General features: G+C 40.3%; 1 protein-coding gene across 1 annotated transcript in view; it reads left to right on the forward strand.

The window, feature by feature from the left end:
• Positions 1-845: 845 nt before the first annotated feature.
• The window catches only part of LOC105488215 (cubilin), a 313,890-nt gene continuing 291,945 nt past the window's right edge, over positions 846-22,790 (forward strand). The window contains exons 1-10 of the mRNA XM_024794869.2: positions 846-1,094; positions 1,488-1,617; positions 2,845-2,940; positions 3,989-4,027; positions 6,973-7,074; positions 7,767-7,870; positions 14,672-14,798; positions 16,083-16,245; positions 19,211-19,342; positions 20,527-20,622. Of these exons, the coding sequence (XP_024650637.2) occupies positions 976-1,094; positions 1,488-1,617; positions 2,845-2,940; positions 3,989-4,027; positions 6,973-7,074; positions 7,767-7,870; positions 14,672-14,798; positions 16,083-16,245; positions 19,211-19,342; positions 20,527-20,622 (1,108 nt within the window). The 5' untranslated portion in view covers positions 846-975. The remainder of the gene's footprint in view (positions 1,095-1,487; positions 1,618-2,844; positions 2,941-3,988; positions 4,028-6,972; positions 7,075-7,766; positions 7,871-14,671; positions 14,799-16,082; positions 16,246-19,210; positions 19,343-20,526; positions 20,623-22,790) is intronic.

The raw sequence follows: 22,790 nt of genomic DNA on the forward strand, positions 1-22,790 counted from the left end.
TTGCACATTCTGGATATTAACCCATGATTGTATATATATGATTTGCAAATATTTTCTTCCATTCTGTGAGTTGCTTTTTCACTCTGTTGATGTGTTTTTTGATACACAAACGTTTTTAATTTTGATGTATTCCAATTTATATATTTTTGTTGTTTTTTTCTTTTTTTGCCCACGCTTTTGGTATCATACTCAAGAAATCATTGCCAAATCCAACATCCAAGGTCATGACTTTTTCTACTTTTCTTCTGAGTTTTATATTATAGTTTTAGAGTTTTTGAACCATTGTGAGTTAATTTATAGTTTTAGCTCTTAGACTTAGATATTTGAACTTTTTGAGTTAATTTTTGTGTATGGTATGAAGAGAATAACTGGCCAATTCTGTTCTGTGGCAAATGCAAACTGGTCACATCGCCACATATCCTTGGTCCCTTCCTTCCTTGCATCCCCTGTGGAGGAGTTTCAGTTCTACCCTCCATGCCTTCTCTGGACTAGGGTGCATTCCTAGTCCAGACTTCAACTTCTTTTGCATGTGGATATCTAGTTTTCCTAGCACTGGGTAGAACTGGAACTCCTCTGCAAGGGACGTAAGGAAGGAGGGGAGCAGAGAAAGGTGTAGATAATGACCAGTTTACTTTTGTTGAAACATAGTTACTTCTTAAGCAAAGGTTGTTTTCCTGGATGTTTTCAAAGCTGCTTGTTACTGTTTCAAAGGTCAAATAGATAATGATTAAGTTGTGCATCACTTAAGGTAGATTTTGACCTCTCACAAGTTGAAGAGTACTGAAGATCTAAGATCATTTACATCCCTCTGGAAGAAAAAATAACATAGCCTTCTAGGGCAAAGAAGGAAAAACTGAATAGTTACAGGATATTCCGTGGTTCAAAGTACACCTGCCTGGTTTGCTGTTCTCCAAAATCCCATACTCAGTTGGTTGGAGTGGCCTCACTCTTACCTGCCAACCCGGGAGGTTGGTGATGAGCATGTCTTTACCTTTTCTTTGGAGTTTGGTTACCTTATTGACTTTTGCTGAATTAAATGGCGAAGCTGGAGGACTTGAGCTGCAGAGACAGAAAAGAAGCGCCAATCTCCAACAGTAAGTAAACACATGGGTCATTCCTACTCAGGGACTAGGCTAATTCCTCACCAGTTTTCCCAAATAGCCAGATAAACAAGGGTGCAATTTTTCTTGAGGAAAATTATGTTGAGAAGCAAACAGGGAAAAACATTTAGACTGAGGTATGAAATTACCTTCCTATGCACAAATTATTATCTGTCGTCTTGCAAATAATATGTTTGCAATTGGCAGGGGGTATCTCCGAGAAATGTGCAGAGAAAGAAATGGCAGATGAGCAGGGGCAGTTGGGTTGAGTTGATCAAACAGTGAAGATGTATTTGGCCTGTAGTTATTCAGTAAGAAACTTTGTTATTTTGGTTTAAAAATTGTACCTGCTAGTTACTGATGCATTCTCTGGTTTGAATTATATAGGCCTCGAATGGCTACAGAGAGGGGAAATTTGGTGTTTCTTACGGGGTCTGCCCAAAACATTGAGTTTAGAACCGGATCCCTGGGAAAAATTAAATTAAATGAAGAAGACCTTGGCGAATGTTTACATCAGGTAATACCCTGGAAATATTTTGAAGTCATTTTTGTATATCCATATATGGTGACTTAATTGAACAAGTCTAGATTAATCTGTACCTGGAATCTTTTCTAATTATTATTTTTTATTAATATGTAGTAGATGCACATATTTTGGGGTGCATGTGATAATTTGATACATTCCTATAACGTGTAAAGTTCAAATCAGGGTAATTGGGATATCCATCACCTTAAATATTTACCTTTTCTTTATGCTAAGAACATATGAATTGTTTTCTTCTAGCAATTTTGAAATGTACAATAGATTAATGTTAACTATAGTCACCCTACTGGCCTGTCAAACACTGGATCTTATTTCTTCTATCTTACTATATATTGTACTCATTAATCAACCTGTCTTCAACTTCCCTCCCCCTTCCTAGTGTACCTTGAATCTTTAGCATAGAGAACATAATTGGACATCAGACATGTTCTTGTAAAGGGCAATGGCCTGGCTTAATGGTGGGTAGAGGGAGTGTGCTAAAAGAAGGAAGCTCATTGTGCCAGGCAGTGCACCCTAGTCCAGAGAAGACATGGAGGGTAGAACTGAAACTCTCCACAGGGCATATGAGGAAGGAGGGGACCAAAGATATGTGGAGATGTGACCAATTTGCTTTTGCCACAGTACAGAATTGGCCAGTTATTCTCCTGCCTTACTGGGTGTTTTCAGTTCCCAGGAATCACTGCATATTTCAGCCATAATGTTAGAAGTCAGCATTATTCAGAGCTTACTGTGGGCCATCCACTGTGCTTAGCACTGTATGGATGTTATCTCATTTGACCTTCACAGCTGTCCAATGAGGTGGCCTTTATTGTCACCCTAGTTTTATGAGAGGTAAAGAAACCCTGAAGCAGTTAAGTAACTTTCCCAGGACATGCGATAAATAGCTGAGCGTGGACTTAAAACCTAAACAGTCTGCTTCCAAGACAGGTTTCTTAATAAGCACCCTAAACTGGTATTATAGGAAAACATACAAATGGAAAATACCTTGATCTATTGTTACTGAAAAGGATAAGTGGAATTAAGCTGTGGCTATTTTAGCCCAGTGTTTATTACACGTGGTGTTGTTTTGGTTTTTATAATAATAGGCAAGATCTTAGTGCTTAAAGTAGAATACTACTCAAGTTTTTAATTATATTACTGTAAGATAAATATGATATTTTCACTAGTGCTCTTCATTTCTTCTTCTTTTTCTAAAATTAGATCCAGAAAAACAAAGACGATATTATAGAGTTAAAAGGGAGCGCAATTGGTCTGCCTCAAAATATATCTAGTCAAATCTATCATCTTGATTCCAAGGTAAGTCTGACATCCACATCGTAAGAACTGATGAGTTCTCCCTAATTCAATGTTATAAGTAACCGTTTTGTAGGGGATATGCCAATTTTGCGTGCTCTTTAGAGATTTAGCATGTAACTACCACACTGTTTGGTTAAATGGCGCAGCTCTAATGGAGGCTGTAGAAGTGATGGGCAGAAGGCAGGAAATGCTGTGCAAGCACTTGTTGCAGAAGTAGGCCTTGGGCCAGGCACAGTGGCTCACTGCAAGTGAATGGATAATTAATATCAAAAACTGCCATAATCCCAGCGATTTGAGAGGCCACAGAGGAAGGATTGCTTGAGCCCAGGAGTTTGAGACCAGCCTGGGCAACATAGTGAGACCCTGTCTCTACCAAAAAAAAAAAAAAAAAAATTAGCTGGGCATGGTGGCATGAGCCTGTACTCACAGCTACTTGGGAGGCTGAAGTGGGAGGATGGCTTGAACCAGGGAGGTTGAGGCTGCAGTGAGCTATGATCATGCCACTGTGCTCCAGCCTGGGCAACAGGGCAGGACCTTGCCAAAGAAAGAGAGAGAGAGAGAGAGAGAGAGAGAGAGAGAGAGAGAGAGAGAGAGAGAGAAAAGGAAGGAAGGAAGGAAAGAAAAAGAAAGAAAGAAAGAACAAACGAAAGAAAGAAAGAAAGAAAGAAAGAAAATAAGCCTTGCTGAAGTTTTAGAGAGCAACCTTCTTACTGGGGAAATGGATGTATCACTGACATTTATGAACATTCCCATAGTCACTATGTACAGAGAAGCAATCAGTCAACTTAACAGTGGGTTGTACTTAAAAAAAAAAAAAAAAAAAAAAAAGGCTAAAAAAAACCCCCAGAAATCTATGTGACAGGACGGAACAGGAAGGAAGAAAATCCTGAGGGGAGAGGAATGAAGAGGAAAAAGGCAATAAAAGCAGGAATGAACAGACAAAGTGTGTCCCTAGCAGAGGGCATTAGGACAATATGTCAAGGCTGTAACATCACCTGTGCAATGCCTTTGAACCAGCTAACTGAAGCTTTTTCTTCCCCAATGGCAGCTGGCGGATCTTGACAGAAAATTCCAAGGCTTGCAGCAGGTAGGTCTCATCCTACTACACATCCAACATCTTTCACAGAAAACATACTAGAATCATTAATAGAGCCACTATTCTTATTTTAAGGGTGAATGGATGATTAATATTAAAAACTTGCTTTTTCCCATAACTTACTTCTCATCCCAGCATATGCTTCCCAGGATGCAGATGCAGAGCTGAGTCTAAGACAGATGAAATGATAAGGCTGAGGTCTCTGAGCCTGTTAGGGCTTCTAACCCTGAGTTTGCAGCCCACAGCCCACATCCTTTACCATCACCCTTTAGCTCTGTGTGCTGTGCTTGGTCAGCTGGTGATCTCCCAACTTGCTGATTCTCCCATCAGGGACTGGGGCTTGGAAAGCAAGCATCGTCTCTGACACTAAGCTCAGAAGTCTAGGTGTATCACAAAATATTCCAAATTTTCTTAACACTACATTTGCTGTAATTAAACTTGAACAGTTTCTTAGAGAAAACATTCTATAACTGTACTACAAACTTGGAGACTGATCTATGTAAACTTAGGCTTCTTACCCCTTTTGTAGGAAGCTGGCCTTTTTAAGACTTTCATGGAAGCCATAACCTTCTATGCAGAGAAATGTACAGAATCTCTTCATATTTAAAATTTTGCATAAAAGCCTGGGGATTCCAGCATAAGAATGTCAGCACAAATATTTTTCATCTGTTTTGCTCATACTTGAAGCATTTCCCTCTACTTTTAAGTTTGATCTGTCCCACTGTGAAGGACAGATATAAAAAAAGGACTCATACAGATTGAGGCAGGTTCCACCGTTCCGGCAAGGATTGCTGCTGCAAACCTTTTTGTCATTTGATGAACAAGTTCGTGTATTCCTTTTCTCCACTTAGATAATACATTGACCCCTCAACTGTCATTTTTTAGAGAGTAGTTGAGCAAAAGAAAATGAGTAAAGAATAGTGCTGTGGACCATGACACTGCACTCAAGTTTTGTCTCCTGGAGGGCTTCATTATTTTAGCCAAAGGTCAAAGACTAGAGGCCATGCTCAGCCGGTCCTCCTACCCCCATGCCTCAGGAGGAACATTGAGTGATTTTCAAATGTGAATGCCTTTGTGCCTTTGGATAGGGTAAGTGCTCTCTGGCCACCACAGTCCCCACCACTCCCTATTGTCTTCCTCCTGACTGCTGATTTCATTTTCTACTGGGCCCCTTTAGGCTTTTAAATTTTTAGTCCCCAGACAGTGTTGCTTTTGTCCAACAGAAAACCTTTCAGTGAGTTTGTGGTTAATGTTCTAAAGAGCATTCTATGATGGACAGAGCCAATTGTGCTAGCACAAAGAGAAAAATAGAACAATGGAATAAAACAGGTTCATGAAGAGACCCCCAGATGTATGGTCATCTAATTTATGACCAAAGTGGAGAAGGAATGTGCTTTGCAAAAAATGGTATTGAGTTGGCTCTCCTTTGGCTTTCTATTTCATCTGTAAAATGAAGGAAACAGACGTAATTTTCTTTGTGAGTCACTATATATATAGTATGTTGTGTTTGTATGTGTGTGTATGTGTGTGCCTATAGACACATATATAATATATATGTGTGTGTGTGTGTGTATATATGTATATGAAATGTAATGAACAGTTTGCCCCTATTTTAAGTTTTTAAAAGCAGAGGATTAGGTTGTGTACGGTGGCTCATGCCTGTAATCCCAGCACTTTAGGAGGCCAAGGCAGGTGGATTATGTGAGGTCAGGAGTTTGAGACCAGCCTGGTCAACATGGTGAAACCCTGTCTCTACTAAAAGTACAAAAATTAGCCAGGTGTAGTGGGACATGCCCGTAGTCCCAGCTACTGAGGAGGCTGAGGCATGAGAATTGCTTCAACCCGGGAGGTAGAGGTTGCAGTGAGCCGAGATCATACTACTGCACTCCAGCCTGGGTGACAGACCCAGGCTCCACCTCAAAACAAACAAACAAACAAAACAACATCAACAACAGCAAAAAACCCAGACAATTGGACTATGAGTGAAATTCATAAAATGGCTATCATTACATAATCAACTGTTCCCTCTAAAGATGTTTTCTCTGGCCGGGCGCAGTGGCTCACGCCTGTGATCCCAGCACTTTGGGAGGCTGAGGCAGGAGAATGATGTGAACCCGGGAGGCGGAGCTTGCAGCGAGCGGAGATTGCGCCACTACACTCCAGCCTGGGCAACAGAGCGAGACTTAGTCTCAAAAAAAAAAAAAAAAAAAATCAGAAAAAGAAAAAAAAAAGTTTTCTCTGCACCCAAAGGCAATAAAAATCTTACAAGATTGAAACTGGTAGCTGACATAGGGTCAGATTCCCCAGGTTATGTAGATGTAGAGGTAGACAAAGGTAGGTTTGTTTGTGATCTGGGCTGAAAGCAGTCAGGTGAGCACCACGGTGAAGGCTGTGTCTTAGCTGGCTACATTTCAAACAAAGGGACTTGGAGCAGAAGGAGTCCAGTCACCTTAACCCATGGGAGGAGGGGCAGCAGCAGCAGATTCTAATGTTTCAAAGGCTCACCTGGAGGGACCAAAGATAAGAATCACAGGTAAAAGAACCGGAATCTCCGTTTTCTTTTCTTTGTGCAATCGGAACATCCATTATTATTTTCACACCTGAACCTTTACTCTTGTCCACTGAGGTCTCTTTCTCAGGGGAATAATACTTTTCCAAGACAAAGTGAGATTCTTCTCCCCTCAGACCTCATCCCACCCAGGGTCAAAAGCATGTTGAGAGTTAAGCAAGAGGAACAAGATTGATAATAGGAAACGCTTTCTGTTTTTTCACAAGAGAGGTGATTTGAAGAACGTAAGTAATGGCTTTAAAGTCTGGAGGGTGACCCCCATTGACTAAGAGTTAAATGTAATCCCACGTACACACCTACATGGTAACATGCCTTTTGCTGCTGCCGACTGCAAGTCATCTCATTGACTGTCCTGTCTTTGTTTCAGACTGTTGACAAAAAGGTTTGCAGCAGCAATCCTTGCCAGAACGGAGGAACCTGCCTCCATCTGCATGATTCCTTTTTTTGTATCTGTCCCCCACAGTGGAAGGTGAGTCACTTGCTCTTTGGTTAAGAATGATGGCGGGTCAGCATCTGTGGTTTCCTTGGAATCATCAGGCATATTTAATTCTCCATCCGAAGTTTCTAGGATTCTGTGGCCTCCAGAATCAAAATGAAGTACACCATGTATGCTAAAATCCAAACAGTGGTGAGTTTGATTGTATAACCCAGTGAATACCAAAGCCATTGAAAGGAGAGGTTCATGTGATTGGATAACTACCTGGAAGAGCACAGCATTTCTGTTAACATTAATTTAAATCGTTCAGCATTGGACGGTACCAAACAAATCTTGACATACCTATGTACATTTTCTTGTTTTCTATGTTTGGTCTTTTTTTTTTTTTTCCTGATAATGGCGAAACTGTCCCCAGCATGCACATAAAAAAAAAAGTAAGTATTCCCAGACATAGCACCCCTGTGAACTGAGGATTCTATAATGTTTAGATAACGATTCTCCTCCTGTGACTGCTGTGATCTTATGAAGAGCTCTTTGGTTCTATTAGGTGAAATCTGAGTTCCAGAGGAAGAATAGCCAGGGATTAATATTAGTATTATTATGTTTGGCTTTACTGAGGACTTATTTACTGTCCACATATAAATCCTTAAACATATCATGTGAATGTTGGCCCCAGATACCTCTCTGACCTTTGGCACCTGACTTTGTTCCTTATACGATCACAGGGTCCTCTCTGCTCAGCTGATGTTAACGAATGTGAGATTTACTCAGGAACACCCTTGAGCTGCCAGAATGGAGGCACATGTGTTAATACAATGGGAAGTTACAGGTAACATTTTTTTTTTTTTGGATAAATATCAGGTATATTTTTGAAGGCCTAAAATGTCCCATAATTAAGAGCATCCTAAACTAATTATCTCTATTCCAGCAAAAATGGATACTCCATGAGGAAATGTTTAGCTCTTACTTAATGTCTACATAGCTATTTTTACTTAATTGAAGCAAAGCTCATGAGTCCTTTACTCTCACCCCGTGAAGAAATCCTTGCTCTAACATCCCCAAGGAACTGGAAGAAGGCTGCCGTGATTGGCACAGAGAGTAAGCATGGCCTGATACAAGAGGAGCTGAAGCCTTAGGAAGAGCCAGAGCATCGAACGGGAGCCATTGAATGGCCTTAAGTAGAAAAGGGGACATCCCACCACACCAGTGCTCCCCGCCATACTCGTTCCATGTATTAGCAAGCTCGTAGTTTTGAGTAAGGAGAGCTTTCTTCAATGCTATGTCAAAATGTGACCATAACAAGGTCAAAGATGAAACGGAGGTTCAATGAATGAAGTAACTCTCTCTGACCACAGTCATCATTACAGCTCTATCTTCTCTTCTGATTTATTCTGTCAAGTGACTTATCCACAGACTTCTCCTGCTCAGCTCAGGCATCACTTTCTGCAGGAAACCTTCCCTTCCCTTATTAAGCGGAGTGAGGCATCTCAGGGCCTCTGTGTTCCCATCATGCTCTAGGGATATCTGTCATCAAAGCTTTGCTGGGGACACACACATTGTGTTTCTAATAATGAAGTCCAAAAATTCAGGGCAGATCAATGGCAAACTTACTTTTGTACCGTTCTTTAAAGTCACCTTTTAAATTAGACATTGTTTTTCCTCATAGTTTGGTTGGTCTCTTTTACTGTGTGATTTTTAAAAGATTAATAAATAAATTCTGTTTTAGAATGAACAAACCCTTTCAATACCCTGTAGTAGAATCTCACTGGATTAAAGAGCAATTATTTGCTCTCTCACTGGTGTCTCCGCTATCTTGTTCTTCAATTTCCTCCTAACAATATCCATTCTAGTCTTTCCAGCAAAAATGAGTGCAGTAATTTTGTTTGTTAAACCATCGCTGTTCTTAACGCACACTCCTAAAAATGCAGTCACAAGCCTTCTCTTTTTATTTGATACTTTTGTTTTTTGATCTGATCTTTAAAACTTTTACTCATTCCAGGTTGTAAACTCAAATCATTCAGACTTCTGCTAGATATGTCTATGAGTTCAATCATTATGCAAAACTAAAATTAACCACTTCTGACTTAAATTTAGTATTATGTTATTAAAGAGCTTTTTGCTTCCAGGACTCTGTTACTCATCTAAATGAAGCCTCTTTTCCCTGCTTTTATTAGGCTTGGGTTGGAAGCAAAATGCAGTCTAGTCTTTCATTTCCTTGAAGCCATTATCTCCTGAATTCCGTTTATGGGCATTTATCAAGGAGGATTGCTATGTAGAGGTATCGGTGGCAAATGTCCAGGCTTCTAGAACTTCTGCTTTCTGACCTTCCTGATATCTAGGAATGTCATGGAGGTTAGATTTCACTCCTGGTCTTCCTTTATCGTCACTGTCTTTTGGAGTCTTGTGGGCCAACAGAGAGACAAGTATCGGCAAACTGCGATGAGATCCAGAGAACAAGCGAAAGTTGTTGCTGTTGCTGTTTTCAGCATATTATTTTTTTCCCCCTGCAAAATTAAACACAAAACAAAAACCCTTTTACTATTCACCACTCTTTGCAGCATGTCAGAGGTTAGAGTTCTTTATCCAGACACATACATATGGTGGAATGAGAGCTGGGAGGGAAGGAACCATTTATTTGTTGAAAGCTGCATTTCTAAATGACAGATTCAACTTTGCAAGAGCAGCACCAAATTCTGTCTTGCACTCTTTTGTAAAGGACAGCAAGAATGCAGAAGAACTGATGATGTGTGGATGGCTTTGGAATGATCTTGATTCCTAGTCTCTGCCCTTCATAGATTTGCTGGAGGACATTAGAGAACAGAGCATTTAAATCAGGTTTCTTTCTCTTGGTAAGGGAATAGTTTCTGAAACCTCATGAATCCCATTTCATTATCTACACTTTAAGTCCCCTAATTCAGGCATATGTTGGAGACTTTTTGAGGGAATAAAAGAAAATAAAAAAAGGTGCATGAGCCTAAGATTAAATTATTGCTTTGTGTAATCCACGTGTAGTGAAACAAGTGGACATTTAGATTCTTTCTTGAGTTCTGTTAATTATGTGAGGTTAAATCCTTGTTAATCAGGAATTTCACTGAGGCTAGAAAACCCTTTGGGAAACTTCAACACACATTAGCTAAAAGAAAACTTGAGCCTCAGAATCATCTGGACCTGCAAAAATGTAGTCATGCCATCGAAGTTCACTTTGGAGTTTGAACCTCCTTCAGTTTCTTTAACTCTTTGAGCTCTTTTACTTGGACGGAAAAAGGGGTCTTTAACTGGATTAATACTTTGCCATTGTAAAGACCTGTGAAAAGGTGCAAATACTCATTCATGGGAAGCCCTGTTTCATACCTGTTTCATAGGTAAACTTCTGGTAGAAATTCTTTTTTAGAACAATGATTATAGCACAAGAAACTTCATTTTCTGTTTCCACTGATTCTTTTGGCTTGAGGTCTAGACCCAGAGCTTCAGACAACTCACACAATGATATTTCGTGACTTCTCCATGCTGTTACTGCCTCTTTGTTCTGAAGACTTGATTCTTATTGTTTCCCTGCTTACTTTGTTTTGTATTGTTTGTTTTTGTTTGTTTGTTTTTGAGACGGAGTCGCGTTTTGTCACCCAGGCTGGAGTGCAATGGCTGCAACCTCCGCCTCCTGGGGACAAACGATTCTCCTACCTCAGCGGCCCGAGTCGCTGGGATTACAGGCACCTGACACCACATCTGGCTAAGTTTTGTATTTTTAGCAGAGACAGTGTTTCACCATGTTGGCCAGGCTGGTCTCAAATTCCTGATCTCAGGTGATCTGCCCGCCTCAGCCTCCCATACTGCTGGGATTACAGGTGTGAGCTACCACGCCTGGCCTCCCCTGCTTACTTTGGATTAAACACAGCCCTTAGGATCTGAACTTGCCATGCATGGATGGTGTGTGTTGTACATTTAGGGCTCAGATCTAGAAGGCTTTCCAGAAAAACAAAAAGTTGAGTTTGTCTGGTTTTCCAGAAACGTGATGATTAGTAAATTTTATTTCATTTATTTCCATTCATATCACTGGTAGATTTTACATCATATGGGGCTTAAAAAATGAGGATAATCTGGTTTTAGCTCAGGTGGTAGTTAGGTATTAAACTTATTACCTTTTTCAGTCCGTCAGTAAAATTAGTATTGAACCATGGACTCAACACAAGTTAAACTGTGACTATCAAAGTGTGTTAAACCTCTTCTCAATTGCCAAAATGCACTTGCAGTGTTTTCAAAGAAAAGCCTAGCTTTGTTCTGCTGGAAGCAAGTCGGTAATAAAAGGTCATTAGAAAAGACACTTCTGCTAAATCAGTAACTAATAACTATAGCAGGGATAGTTGTAAGTTGGTTTTAAAAATACAATATATCGCTTTTATTTTCACTTAGGGAGGTATCTAAGTAATTGTTCATTTTTTAAAGGCCATATCAAGACATTTGAGAGTATATTTTGCCTGTAAACCCTGTTATGTTAACAAGGCACATAAGGCTGGGCACGGTGGCTCACGCCTGTAATCCCAGCATTTTGGGAAGCCGAGGCGGGTGGATCACCTGATGTCAGGAGTTCAAGACCAGCCTTGCTAACATGGTGAAACCCTGTCTCTACCAAAAAATACAAAACTTAGCCGACGTGCTGGCATGCATCTGTAGTCCCAGCTACTTGAGAGGCAGAGGTGGGAAGATTGCTTGAACCTGGGAGGCAGATGTTGCAGTGAGCCGAGATTGCACCACTGCACTCCAGCCTGGGCACAAGACCCTGTCTCAAAACAAAACAAAACAAAACGGTGCATAAAAATGCAGCATCTTCATATAACTCTACTTATCAGAATGTAGGAATGTAACATGCAGAAACAGTGGTGCAGGAGTCAAGTAGACCTAAGTGTCTAATTATCTTCTGCCAATTACTCATTTTGTGTTTTTGGGAAATGTTAGTCTGTAAAATGGGATTAATAATACTTGTCTTGGAGGATCATTTCAAGGAATCCTATGGTTTACTTGACTTTCTTCCTCCCTTTCTCTGTCTTCTCACATCATCTAAACTTAAATGAAAGAAGTGTACTTTGTAGCTATTTAGATAACAGAATAGGATTAATGCCTACTCATCTCCCAGTGATAATAGCAAGGATGAAGGAAGAGAGAGATAAAGAGAAAGGATTTAACTGCAGGTCCATGAACCAGACTCTCCTCTCAAATCTTGCATCATTTTGCAATAGTTAAGCACTTAGTGATAAAATAAAGACAATCTTCTTAGCATTTCCTACAGGGGAATGCCTTTAGACTGCAATATGACCAAGTTCACAGAGATTACCAGTATTATTCCATAAGAAACTGAGGCAGAGGGAGTTAGTACTTTGTATGGGTGAACAGTTAACAGGAAGGACCAAAATTTAAACCTAGGCAGTCTTATCCCAGGGGTTCCCAAACACTCAGATCTCCCAGATATAGAAAATAGAAAGCTAGTAACAGTTGGTTTAAAAATTCTTCGGCAGGGCGCAGTGGCTCACGCCTGTAATCCCCGCACTTTGGGAAGCCAAGGTGGGTGGATCACCTGAGGTCAGGAGTTCGAGACCAGCCTCTACTGCCAGCAAAGAGACTTCTGCTAAATCAGTAATTAATCAGTTGGCTTCGCCAACGTGGTGAAACTCCATCTCTACTAAAAAATAAAAATAAAAAATTAGCCAAGTGTGGTGGCACACACTTGTGGTCCCAGCTACTTGGGAGGCTGAAGCAGGAGAATTGCTTGAACCTGGGAGGCAGAGGTTGCAGTGAGCTGAGATTGCGCCACTGCACTTCAGCCTAAGTGACAGAGTGAGACTTCATCTCAAAAAAATAAAAATAATAATAATAAAAAAAAGATTCTCAAGCATTTTTGGCAGGTGTTGGGACTGGTGGCGAAATAAACTGTTAGTAGTGAAGCCTCCTGGATCAAATGCTCAAATATGTGTCTGAACTGTTTTAAAGTTCCATAATCCTCAAGAGTCTAATTAAATTGTCTGTACAAATATTCTATGTAAAGATGGGGACAAAGAGGAAAGAAAACAATGTGAGAAGGAAAATAGAGAGAGATGAGGGGAAGATAAATGGCTATGGGTGGCGATGGATAATTCAATTTCTCCTTAAGTTTAATCATTTATGGTTATTTTCCTATGGCTTTATCTTAATGAGAAAGGCAACTTTGGAATGCTCAGAAATGTCATGTATTAATGAAGCAGCTTTTATGTAAATATGTACTGATGTTGTAAATTGCATGGAACATATTTATACCAAAAAATATTCATTTATTGGAAACTCACATTTAATTGGGCTTGCTGTATTTTTATTTGCTAAGTCTGGCCTCCCGACATGAGTGCATGGATGATGTTCCCCGCATTCTTACTCTCCATCTCTGGCCACACTCATTGCTCTCCTCTTCCTTAGAAACTGCCAAAAAGCTGCCACCCAGCAATTGCTTCTGGGGCCCACCACGGGCAAGCTGAATCCTGTGCCAGGAGTTTGGTTCTTGATGACTTTCAAACAGTCAAATGCTAATTTCCCACACTGTCATTCATACATTGTCATCCATGGACATTACTAAGCTCCTTGTACCTTACTGTGTCTTGTTGAAAGAGCTCTTCTCCTTTGTAGAATGGCATGGGAGGGAGGCCTGGCCATGCAGGCGCTCCCTGTTCCTTGTCTCTGACTGCTGGCACCATCAGTCATTTCCCCCACGAGAGCTTTTCTTGCCAATTCTGCTTGAGTCCAGCAATTGGCAACCTCTGGGCCTGGCCCTCCCTCTCATCAGATGTGCCCAGGCATGTGCAGATAGGCTTAGGCTTCTGGGACTCCCCTTCCCTCCTCCTCCCCCAGCTCCCATACTCAGACCATAGACATTCCCATTAAGCTGCAAAAATAAGGCTAAAGCAGCTTTAACAATGACAAGGGTTTAAAACAACATTGCTTATTTGATTATTACTGGACTAAAATCTTCTAGTAACAAAGCGCCCACTGCTAGCTTCGGCATAATGTAATAATTACCACATTTTGTTGGAAATTCAAATGTGCCTATGAAAGAATGTCACTGTGTTATATTATATAACTACACTTTTTACGGATAGAAGACATATTGCCCTTTGTAATATAATAATAACAATCATAGACTATGGGGTGTGGACACTGGGTTGCGTGTGGGGTCATATAATCCTAGGGAGCATTTGGGAGTTATCAGTGTAGCCCACATTGCCTGTGCTTCGTGGCAGGTCCAATTGGACAGATGATGAATGGATTTGCTGATCTCTCCCTTTACCTTCTTGAACTAACTCTATTACCTTTGGCTGATACACATCTGACCTTTGAAAATGCTGTTTGATGACCTGATAACACAAGAATTTATAGTGCTAGGCTTACCAGGTGATAAGTTGTGATTCTCTAACATTGTATTTACTCAATCCACCACTTGGAGCAGAGCAGAGCGATTTTCTCCCAAGACTCCAGTCAGTAAATTTGCATTTCTGGCTTATGATTCCATGTTAACATCGTTGATTTGTAATTTGAATTATTTTCCTCACTGATATTAAGAGACAGGCACTGGCCCCAAAGCACAAGCCCTTACACTGTGCTCTTGTGTAACCAACAGTTGTCACTGCCCACCTGAGACGTACGGACCGCAGTGTGCCTCCAAATACAATGACTGTGAAGGGGGTTCTGTGACACGCTGTGTCCATGGCATCTGTGAGGATTTAGTCCGTGAGCAAGCTGGAGAGGTGGGTCCCTTCCCTAAATGTGCCTCCTTGCAGAGAGCCATGGTTAGTAGCTCCTCCTCCTCCTATGCCCACTGTAAACAAGCACTGCCTGGAGCTTGTAGAGGTGAAGTCACTTCCTGCCTGTAAGTGGGACGTAGGTGAGGAGGGGAGATGAACCGTGCAGGAAATAGGACCCAGAGATTAAGATGTCATTATGTAAAATAGGACCTTTTTTTTTTTTTTTTTGAGGCGGAGCCTCACTCTGTCACCCAGGCTAGAGTGCAGTGGCACGATCTCAGCTCACTGCAACATTCACCTCCCTGGTTCAAGCAATTCAATTCTCATGCCTCAGCCTCCTGAGTAGCTGGGATTACAGGAACATGCCAACATGCCTGGCTAATTTTGGTATTTTTAGTAGAGATGGGGTTTTGCCATGTTGGCCAGGATGGTCTTGAACTCCAGGCCTCAAGTGGTCCACCCACCTCAGCCGCCCAAAGTGCTGCAATTACAGGCATGAGCCACCACACCCAGCAGAAATAGAACCATTTTTATTATCCCGTCATGACTCTCTCTGAGATAAGACCTTCTCTTGGCCTTGTAAGTTTTATTTTAACAGTGACAAAACACAGGAATATAAAAAGACCAGTCTTGTTGGCAACATGTGGTTTCAAAGAGTCTGACTTTTCCTGACCTGAGTCTCTGGAACTGCTGCAGACTCTGAGAGCCCACTCCCCAGAATACCCCTCCATGCCCTAGGTCCTGATGACTTTGAACCCTGACCCTTAAAGTTGTCCAGTCTTGGCTGGCTTGGCTCTTCATGAGAACTTCAATTCTTTATTTTTAGTTCTATTTTTTCTACCCATGTGATGGAAAATAGTTCCCATCCAATGATGGGGATGGAAGGGTTGAGGAGGCGGGTAGGAGGAAGAATTTTCCAAAGAAAAACAAACAGAATTGAGTGTCCAAGGTCTGTGCCTACATGGGTGTTTTTCCCTCTAAAAACATAGCAGGCTGAGTTGATTGACTTTAATTATATTGACTTACGGTTCTTGATTGTTGTTACTCTTTCCCTGGCATCTTTGGGAGAAATTATAGCTTGCTTTTACTCTGAAATAAAGATGTTTCCCTTTTTGCATGGTCTGGTCTAAATGCTTAATCATATGGGAAGGAAAAGAGAAGCCAGTGGATTGGCTGTATGGAAATGAACGTTAGAGGATAAACAGCTTGGGGCTTGATGAAATGTTCAAAGGCTTTTCTTGCTGATTTTCATGATTGTCTTTATTCATGCTGTTGTCATCCTGCCAGCCCAAGTACAGCTGCATCTGTGATGCTGGGTGGATGTCTCCACCAAACAGCCCTGCCTGCACGCTGGACAGAGACGAGTGCAGCTTCCAGCCCGGGCCTTGCTCCACACTTGTGCAGTGTTTCAATACTCTAGGCTCTTTCTATTGTGGGGCCTGCCCAACAGGTACGTTCTCAGGCTCTGCATGCCAGGTTGGCGAGGTGCTAGAATCAATTTTCTTTCACTATTGATGAGTAAGAAGACCATTCTTAGGAGGTGTTCAAATCCAGTTTTGTGTCCTGGTTCACTAGCTTCTGCTCGACGATCTCACTGCTATCACAATTCCACGACAGAAGGGGGAGGCTTGTCCAAAACTGTGCTAGAGTCAGACTTTGGGGCAAGGTTAGCCATAGAATTTGTAAGTTAGACAATGCATTGCAGTGACCGTCAACCGACCGGATTTGAGATCAAAAGAAATACTCTAGTCCCACCTTTCATACTAACCAGATGTTTGTACACATGGGGAAATTATTTGACCTCTTTCCATCTCCACCACAGTCCAGTAGCTCTTGCCTGGGTGTGTCATTAGCGTATCTTGTGGACTTGACGTAAACAGAGATATCCAGCTCCATCACAGCCCTGCAGCAACTGAATCTCTAGGGACACCGGATGTTGAGTCATGGAAAACCTGGGCTCTGTTAGTCAAAGACTGCCTGGGTTTGAATCCAAGGGCATCTTTTGTTCTATGAGATAGTCATCATACATTCCACACATATTTTTTTGTAGGATGCCTACTGCGAGCAAAGCACTGTGCTGGGTGCATTGGTAGGCAATTAGCCAGACCTCAGGTTTATCTGCCCTCCAGGGGTGTTCTTAGAAATGGAGCACAAAGATAATGTAATAATAGTAGCTGGTTTTCTTTTGCTTTGTTTTTGTTATTGTTTTGAGACAGAGTCTCTCCCTGTCACCCAGGCTGGAGTACAGTGGCATGATCTCAGCTCACTGCAACCTCTACCTCCTGGGTTCAAGCAATTCTCCTGCCTCAGCCTCCCGAGTAGCTGGGATTACGGGCGCAAGCCACCATGCCCAGCTAATTTTTGTAGTTTTAGTAGAGACGGGGTTTGCCATGTTGGCCAGGCTGGTCTCAAACTCCTGGCCTCAAGTGATCTGCCCACCTTGGCCTCCAAAAGTGCTGGGATTACAGGCGTGAGCCACCACGCACGGCCTGCTTTTTATTTTTAGTAAAAGTGTTATTAAGGCACTGTATAAGTAATTTTTAATTCTTTTAACTACAACAAAACCAAGACATGGTAAGAATAAGTATTACTCACATTTTAAAATATGATAACTTGAGCTTAAAGAGGTTAAATAACTTGCCCAAGATCACATAGCTTTACAGATAGCCAGAATTGAAACCCAAGTTTCTTGGCGAGTTTCTTCTCTCCAAGAAACCCCACAAACCTATTGCCCAGGTAGTGATTTTTGGTTTAGTGGTTTTCTGCGTGTATATATTTAGATCTTGTAAAACTGGAAAGAAATGGAGAAAAACCTATGAAGACTTTTTCCCTCTTAGTTCTCAGGGGCAAGCATGATTTGCAAGCAATCACATTTTGAAGGTAATTTATCATGCACAATCTTTAAAAACTATAAATCGGAAAAATAAATTATTTAAATTAGAGGATTGGCAATGTGTTTTTACATTCTTCTTTTTATTGTTGGAGAAGAAAAAGAGAAACAATTTTGTTCTTGTTTATCACTCTATTTTTCCTGCAATATATAGCAGTTACATTTTATAAGCAGCAAAGCAATATATGCTGCTTATAAAATATCACTACAAAAATATGGAAAAAATAGAAAAAAATACCTTTGATCTTATCACACAGAGGACCATGATGAACATTCAGGCATTTTTTTCTTCCAACTTTTTTCCTGTATGCATTTTGCCTGCACTAATATGATAATTTTCTTAGGAAGAGTCTTAGAAGAGGATTCTGCTTAAATTAAAGAATAGAAATATTTTTAAGTCTTTAAAGGTTTTTGAGGATTCTTTTAATTGTAATAATTTGAATTATAAAAGTAATACAAATCTACAACCATTGAATAAAATGGGAACCACTAAAGTAAAATTATTAAATCTCATCTTCCTAATGACACCATTAGTCATTTGTTCTCCTTCCTCTTTTACCTTATTCTTCATTCGTACAAGCACATGTGCAAGAGTTTAAAAAATTCTTTCCCAAAATTAGGAATATGAGCCCAATCCTCCATATGATTTTAACAGTTAGTTTCTTTTTGTTTTTGTTTTTGAGACAGAGTCTTGCTTTGTTGCCCAGGCCAGAGTGCAGTGGTGTAATCTTGGCTCACTGCAACCTCTACCTCCCGGGTTTGAGGGATTCTCCTGCCTCAGCCTCCCAAGTAACTGGGACTCCAGGGGTGCACCACCACATCCAGCTAATTTTTGTGTTTTTAGTACAGATAGGGTTTCACCATGTTGGCCAGGCTGGTCTTGAACTCCTGGCCTGAGGTGATCTGCCCACCTCAGCCTCCCAAACTGCTGGGATTACAGGCATGAGAACCACCTTGCTCAGCCACGTTTAGTATTTTAATTAATGTATATATAAAAATTCTTTCAGTGTTTGTGTGTATGCACATGTAGGTATATAGGTGTGCGCATGATATTAAACAATGTTTTTAGTGTTCGGTCACAAAGATGAGTCATAAGGTGTTCAGCTATGCTTCTATTGATGCTTGAGGGGTTTTTCCCAATTAAACAGCGCTGCAGTAGACATCCTCTTACCTACATCTTAGTGTGGTGGTAGTTTTATCACAATAGGCTGAGTTTTAATAAGTGCAATTGGTAGTCAAAGTCTGCGTATTTAAAAAATGTTAGTGAATACAGCCAGAGCTCTTTTCAAATAGGTTATATCAATTTAATGTGTAACTATCAGCATATAAGAGGAGCCCATTTGCCCACTTTGTTGCCAGAATTTGATTTTAAGAATTCAAAACAACTTTTGCCAATCTGATAAGCATATCTCATTTTTATTTTATAGTTCCTTAGGTGGAGAAAGTTTTAATATGTTTTGACTTGTATTTCTTCCTTGTTGACCTGTCTATAGAGCTAAACTTTTAAATCTTCTTGTTTTTCTAGGCTGGCAAGGCAATGGACATGTTTGTGAAGATATCAATGAATGTGAGATAAATAATGGCGGCTGTTCTGTGGCTCCACTTGTTGAGTGTGTGAATACGCCTGGGTCTTCCCATTGTCAGCCCTGTCCACCAGGTGCTGCCTCGGTTCAGTGTCAACCTCCTGACCCCAGTACAGGGAACACAGACATTTGAATATGGAATCTTGTGCTCCATTTAAAATATGATTTCTGGCTGAGCGCAGTCGCTCATGCCTGTAATCCCAGCACTTTGGGAGGCTGAGGTGGGTGGATCACATGAGGTCAGGAGTTCGAGACCACCCTGGCCAAGATGGTGAAACCCCCTTTCTACTAAAAATACAAAATTAGCTGGGGGTGGTGGTGCGTGCTTGTAATCCCAGCTACTTGGGAGGCTGAAGCACAAGAATCACTTGAACCTGGGAAGCAGAAGTTGCAGTGAGCTGAGATTGCGCCACTGCACTCCAGCCTGGGCAACAGAGTGAGACTCCATCTTAAAAAAATAAAAAATAAAATATGATTTTTGTCTTAGGAGAGAAAATAGTACAGAAAGTTTTGTTTATCTTGTGAATTCAGGACACATTAGTATAACACTCTGATAAGAAAGAAAAAACATTTTGAATATCAATGGAAAACAACAAACTTTACAAACTGTCAGATAGCTACAGAGATAATGCAGAATTTGAAAAGTTTTCTGAGTGGATCACAGACTTACTGTTCCATTGCCCTCACGAATAATTTATTAATATCGTGCACTCCGGAGTTGTTTTGTATACCAAGTTTACTAAACCACAGGCATCACAGTAGGCACATTTAGTAATTGTTGGTTTCCCTCCTTTTCTGGAAAGAAGTCTTTTCTGCTATTCTCTAACCTAAATCAAATTACTATCCAAGAAGTTCAGGGAGTACTAAGGAATAAACTGAAATCTTGTATGTTTTAATAACATGGAACTACAGTACTTTGGGCTGCTATAATAATTGACGTCTAAGAACATCAGAGTCACTGTAATGTAAAAATATTAACTTTTTCAGTGTCAGCACTTTCTAAGTCTACCAGCAGTTTTATACATATTTTTTCATTAGAAACAACCCAGAACATTGTTTAGGAAATCAAGTTACTAATTCTTGTTATTTTTCATATTTATGAAATTTCATTTGTTGATGACATTTTATACTTATATTTTTTGTTTTGATGAGAGAGGATCCCTGATTGGTCTGTTTCATGATATTTGAATCCTAGACAGGCATTGTCCTCCCATCTTCTTGACATTGTTTCTTATGCCCCTGCTCTTGTTCTCATCAGGGTACCAGGGTGACGGAAGAGTGTGCACACTCATAGACATCTGCTCAGTCGGTAATGGAGGCTGCCACCCAGACGCCTCATGCTCCTCAACTCTAGGTAATGACTCATTTCTCTCTTTGGCTTTGGGTATTGTAATAAGACCCTCTAAACCAATTCAACATCTTACACACAAAATCCTCTGTTCTCAAAATTATTATTTTGACCTTCAAACCTAAAATTAATCCATGTTATAAAACTACATGTTTGAGTTTCTTTTTTTTGTTTGTTTTGAGACGGAGTCTCGCTCTGTTGCCCAGGCTGAAGTGCAGTGGTGCAATCTCGGCTCACTGCAAGCTCCGCCTCCCGGGTTCATGCCATTCTCCTGCCTCAGCCTCCTGAGTAGCTGGGACCACAGGCGCCCGCCACCACACCCGGCTGATTTTTTGTATTTTTAGTAGAGACGGGGTTTCACTGTGTTAGCCAGGGTGGTCTTGATCTCCTGACCTCATGATGTGCCCGCCTTGGCCTCCCAAAGTGCTGGAATTGCAGGTGTGAGCCACTGCACCTGGCCGGATTTCTTAAAAATGTAATAAGCTATGCTCTTTAATGGTCTGCTCTAATTTAGGAAATAAGGTAATTAAGCCAACTAATTAATTAATGACTGTATTCCAACAAGCAGGCAGGAGAAAAGGAGGAAGAAGGCTATGCCACCTTCTTTTAAAGGACTCTTCTGTTTTTAGGCTGTTGCTTAGAACTGAGCCGACTGGCTAAACCTGGCTGCAAAGGGAGGTTAGGAAGTACAGTCTATATTTCGGGCATCCTGAGTCCAGCTGAAATGAGGAGTTCAGAATGAAGGAAGGAGAGAATGGATCTAGGGTGGCAACCAACAGTGTTTGCAATACTACATAAAAGGGTTTAACCCTGTAATTTAACAAAATATATACTGCTGAACTTTCTCCAAGAAAGGTTGTATCAATGTATGTATTCACCGGCAGTATATAAAAATACATATTTACTCTTTGACAATAATAGATATTATTATTATTTTTAATCTTGGTCAGTTTTATATGCAAAATTAGTTTTTCCATTATTTTCATTTATACTTTTTGATTACTAATAATTAATATTTTCCACATTTTCACTGGGCATTTTTTAATTTGTTCATCCCCTTTACTCTCTTTCTTTCTTACTGATTGGCAAAATCTCTTTATGTACTAAAGACATTATCTCATTATATGTCTTATGTTTTATAAATGTTTTTCCTGGTATGTTGTTTTTCTTTTAATCTTGTGGTGGTATTTTCTGTAAAGTTTAGAATTGTTATGTAGTCAAAAAGATAAATCTTTTCTCTAATAATTTCTCCCTTCGCAGTCATGTTTAGGAAGGCCTTCTTTACTGAACTCTTTAAAAATTGTCAAGTACATATTCTTTTATACTTTTATGGGTTTCCTTATGGTAAGATATTTTATATTTTTAGAATGTGTTTTTTATCTATAGCATCAAATAGAGATCTGGCTTGGTATTTTTGCTCAAATAAGTGGACCCAACTCCATCTCTTGAATAATCGTATCTCTTGCTATTTCAAGATACCACCTTTATTTTTTATTAATTTGTCATATACTTTCATATATAGAAAAGAATATATATGTGTATGTAAACACACACACACACACACATATGTGTGACTAAATGCTTATTAATTGATTATCAACATACCAAAGTGGTTAGGAGCATGACTTCTAGATAAAGACTGCTCTCATTTTTCCCTGGGCTCCACCATATTTTAGCTGCTTGTCCTCAGTCAAGACACTTAATCTCTATGCTTTAGTTCTTCATCTATAAAATGAGGATAATAATAGCACCTGCCTCAGGGTGCTTGAGATGATTAAATGAGTCCTTATATGTAAAGTGCTTGTAACAAATATTATTACAAACTTAACTCTTTCTTTAATATGGAAGACAGTCATAATGTTGATGACATGAAGTATTAATAGCACTTTATGTACTTTTAGGCTGCCCTTCTTTACTGCAACCTGTAAGCTTACCCTGGGAACCTTAAAAAATTTCTAGGCAGAGCTGCAACAGTTTTAGAGCTTACTTACTCCATTTTTCCCTATAAATATTTTTTTCCCCTTCCTTCCTTCCTTCCTTCCTTCCTTCCTTCCTTCCTTCCTTCCTTCCTTCCTTCCTTCCTTCCTTCCTTCCTTTTTTAGTTGGAGTCTCGCTTTGTCGCCCAGGCTGGAGTGCAATGGCATGATCTCGTCTCACTGCAAACTCCGTCTCCC

The sequence above is a fragment of the Macaca nemestrina genome, chromosome 9 (assembly GCF_043159975.1).
Source record: "Macaca nemestrina isolate mMacNem1 chromosome 9, mMacNem.hap1, whole genome shotgun sequence".
NCBI lineage: Eukaryota > Metazoa > Chordata > Mammalia > Primates > Cercopithecidae > Macaca > Macaca nemestrina.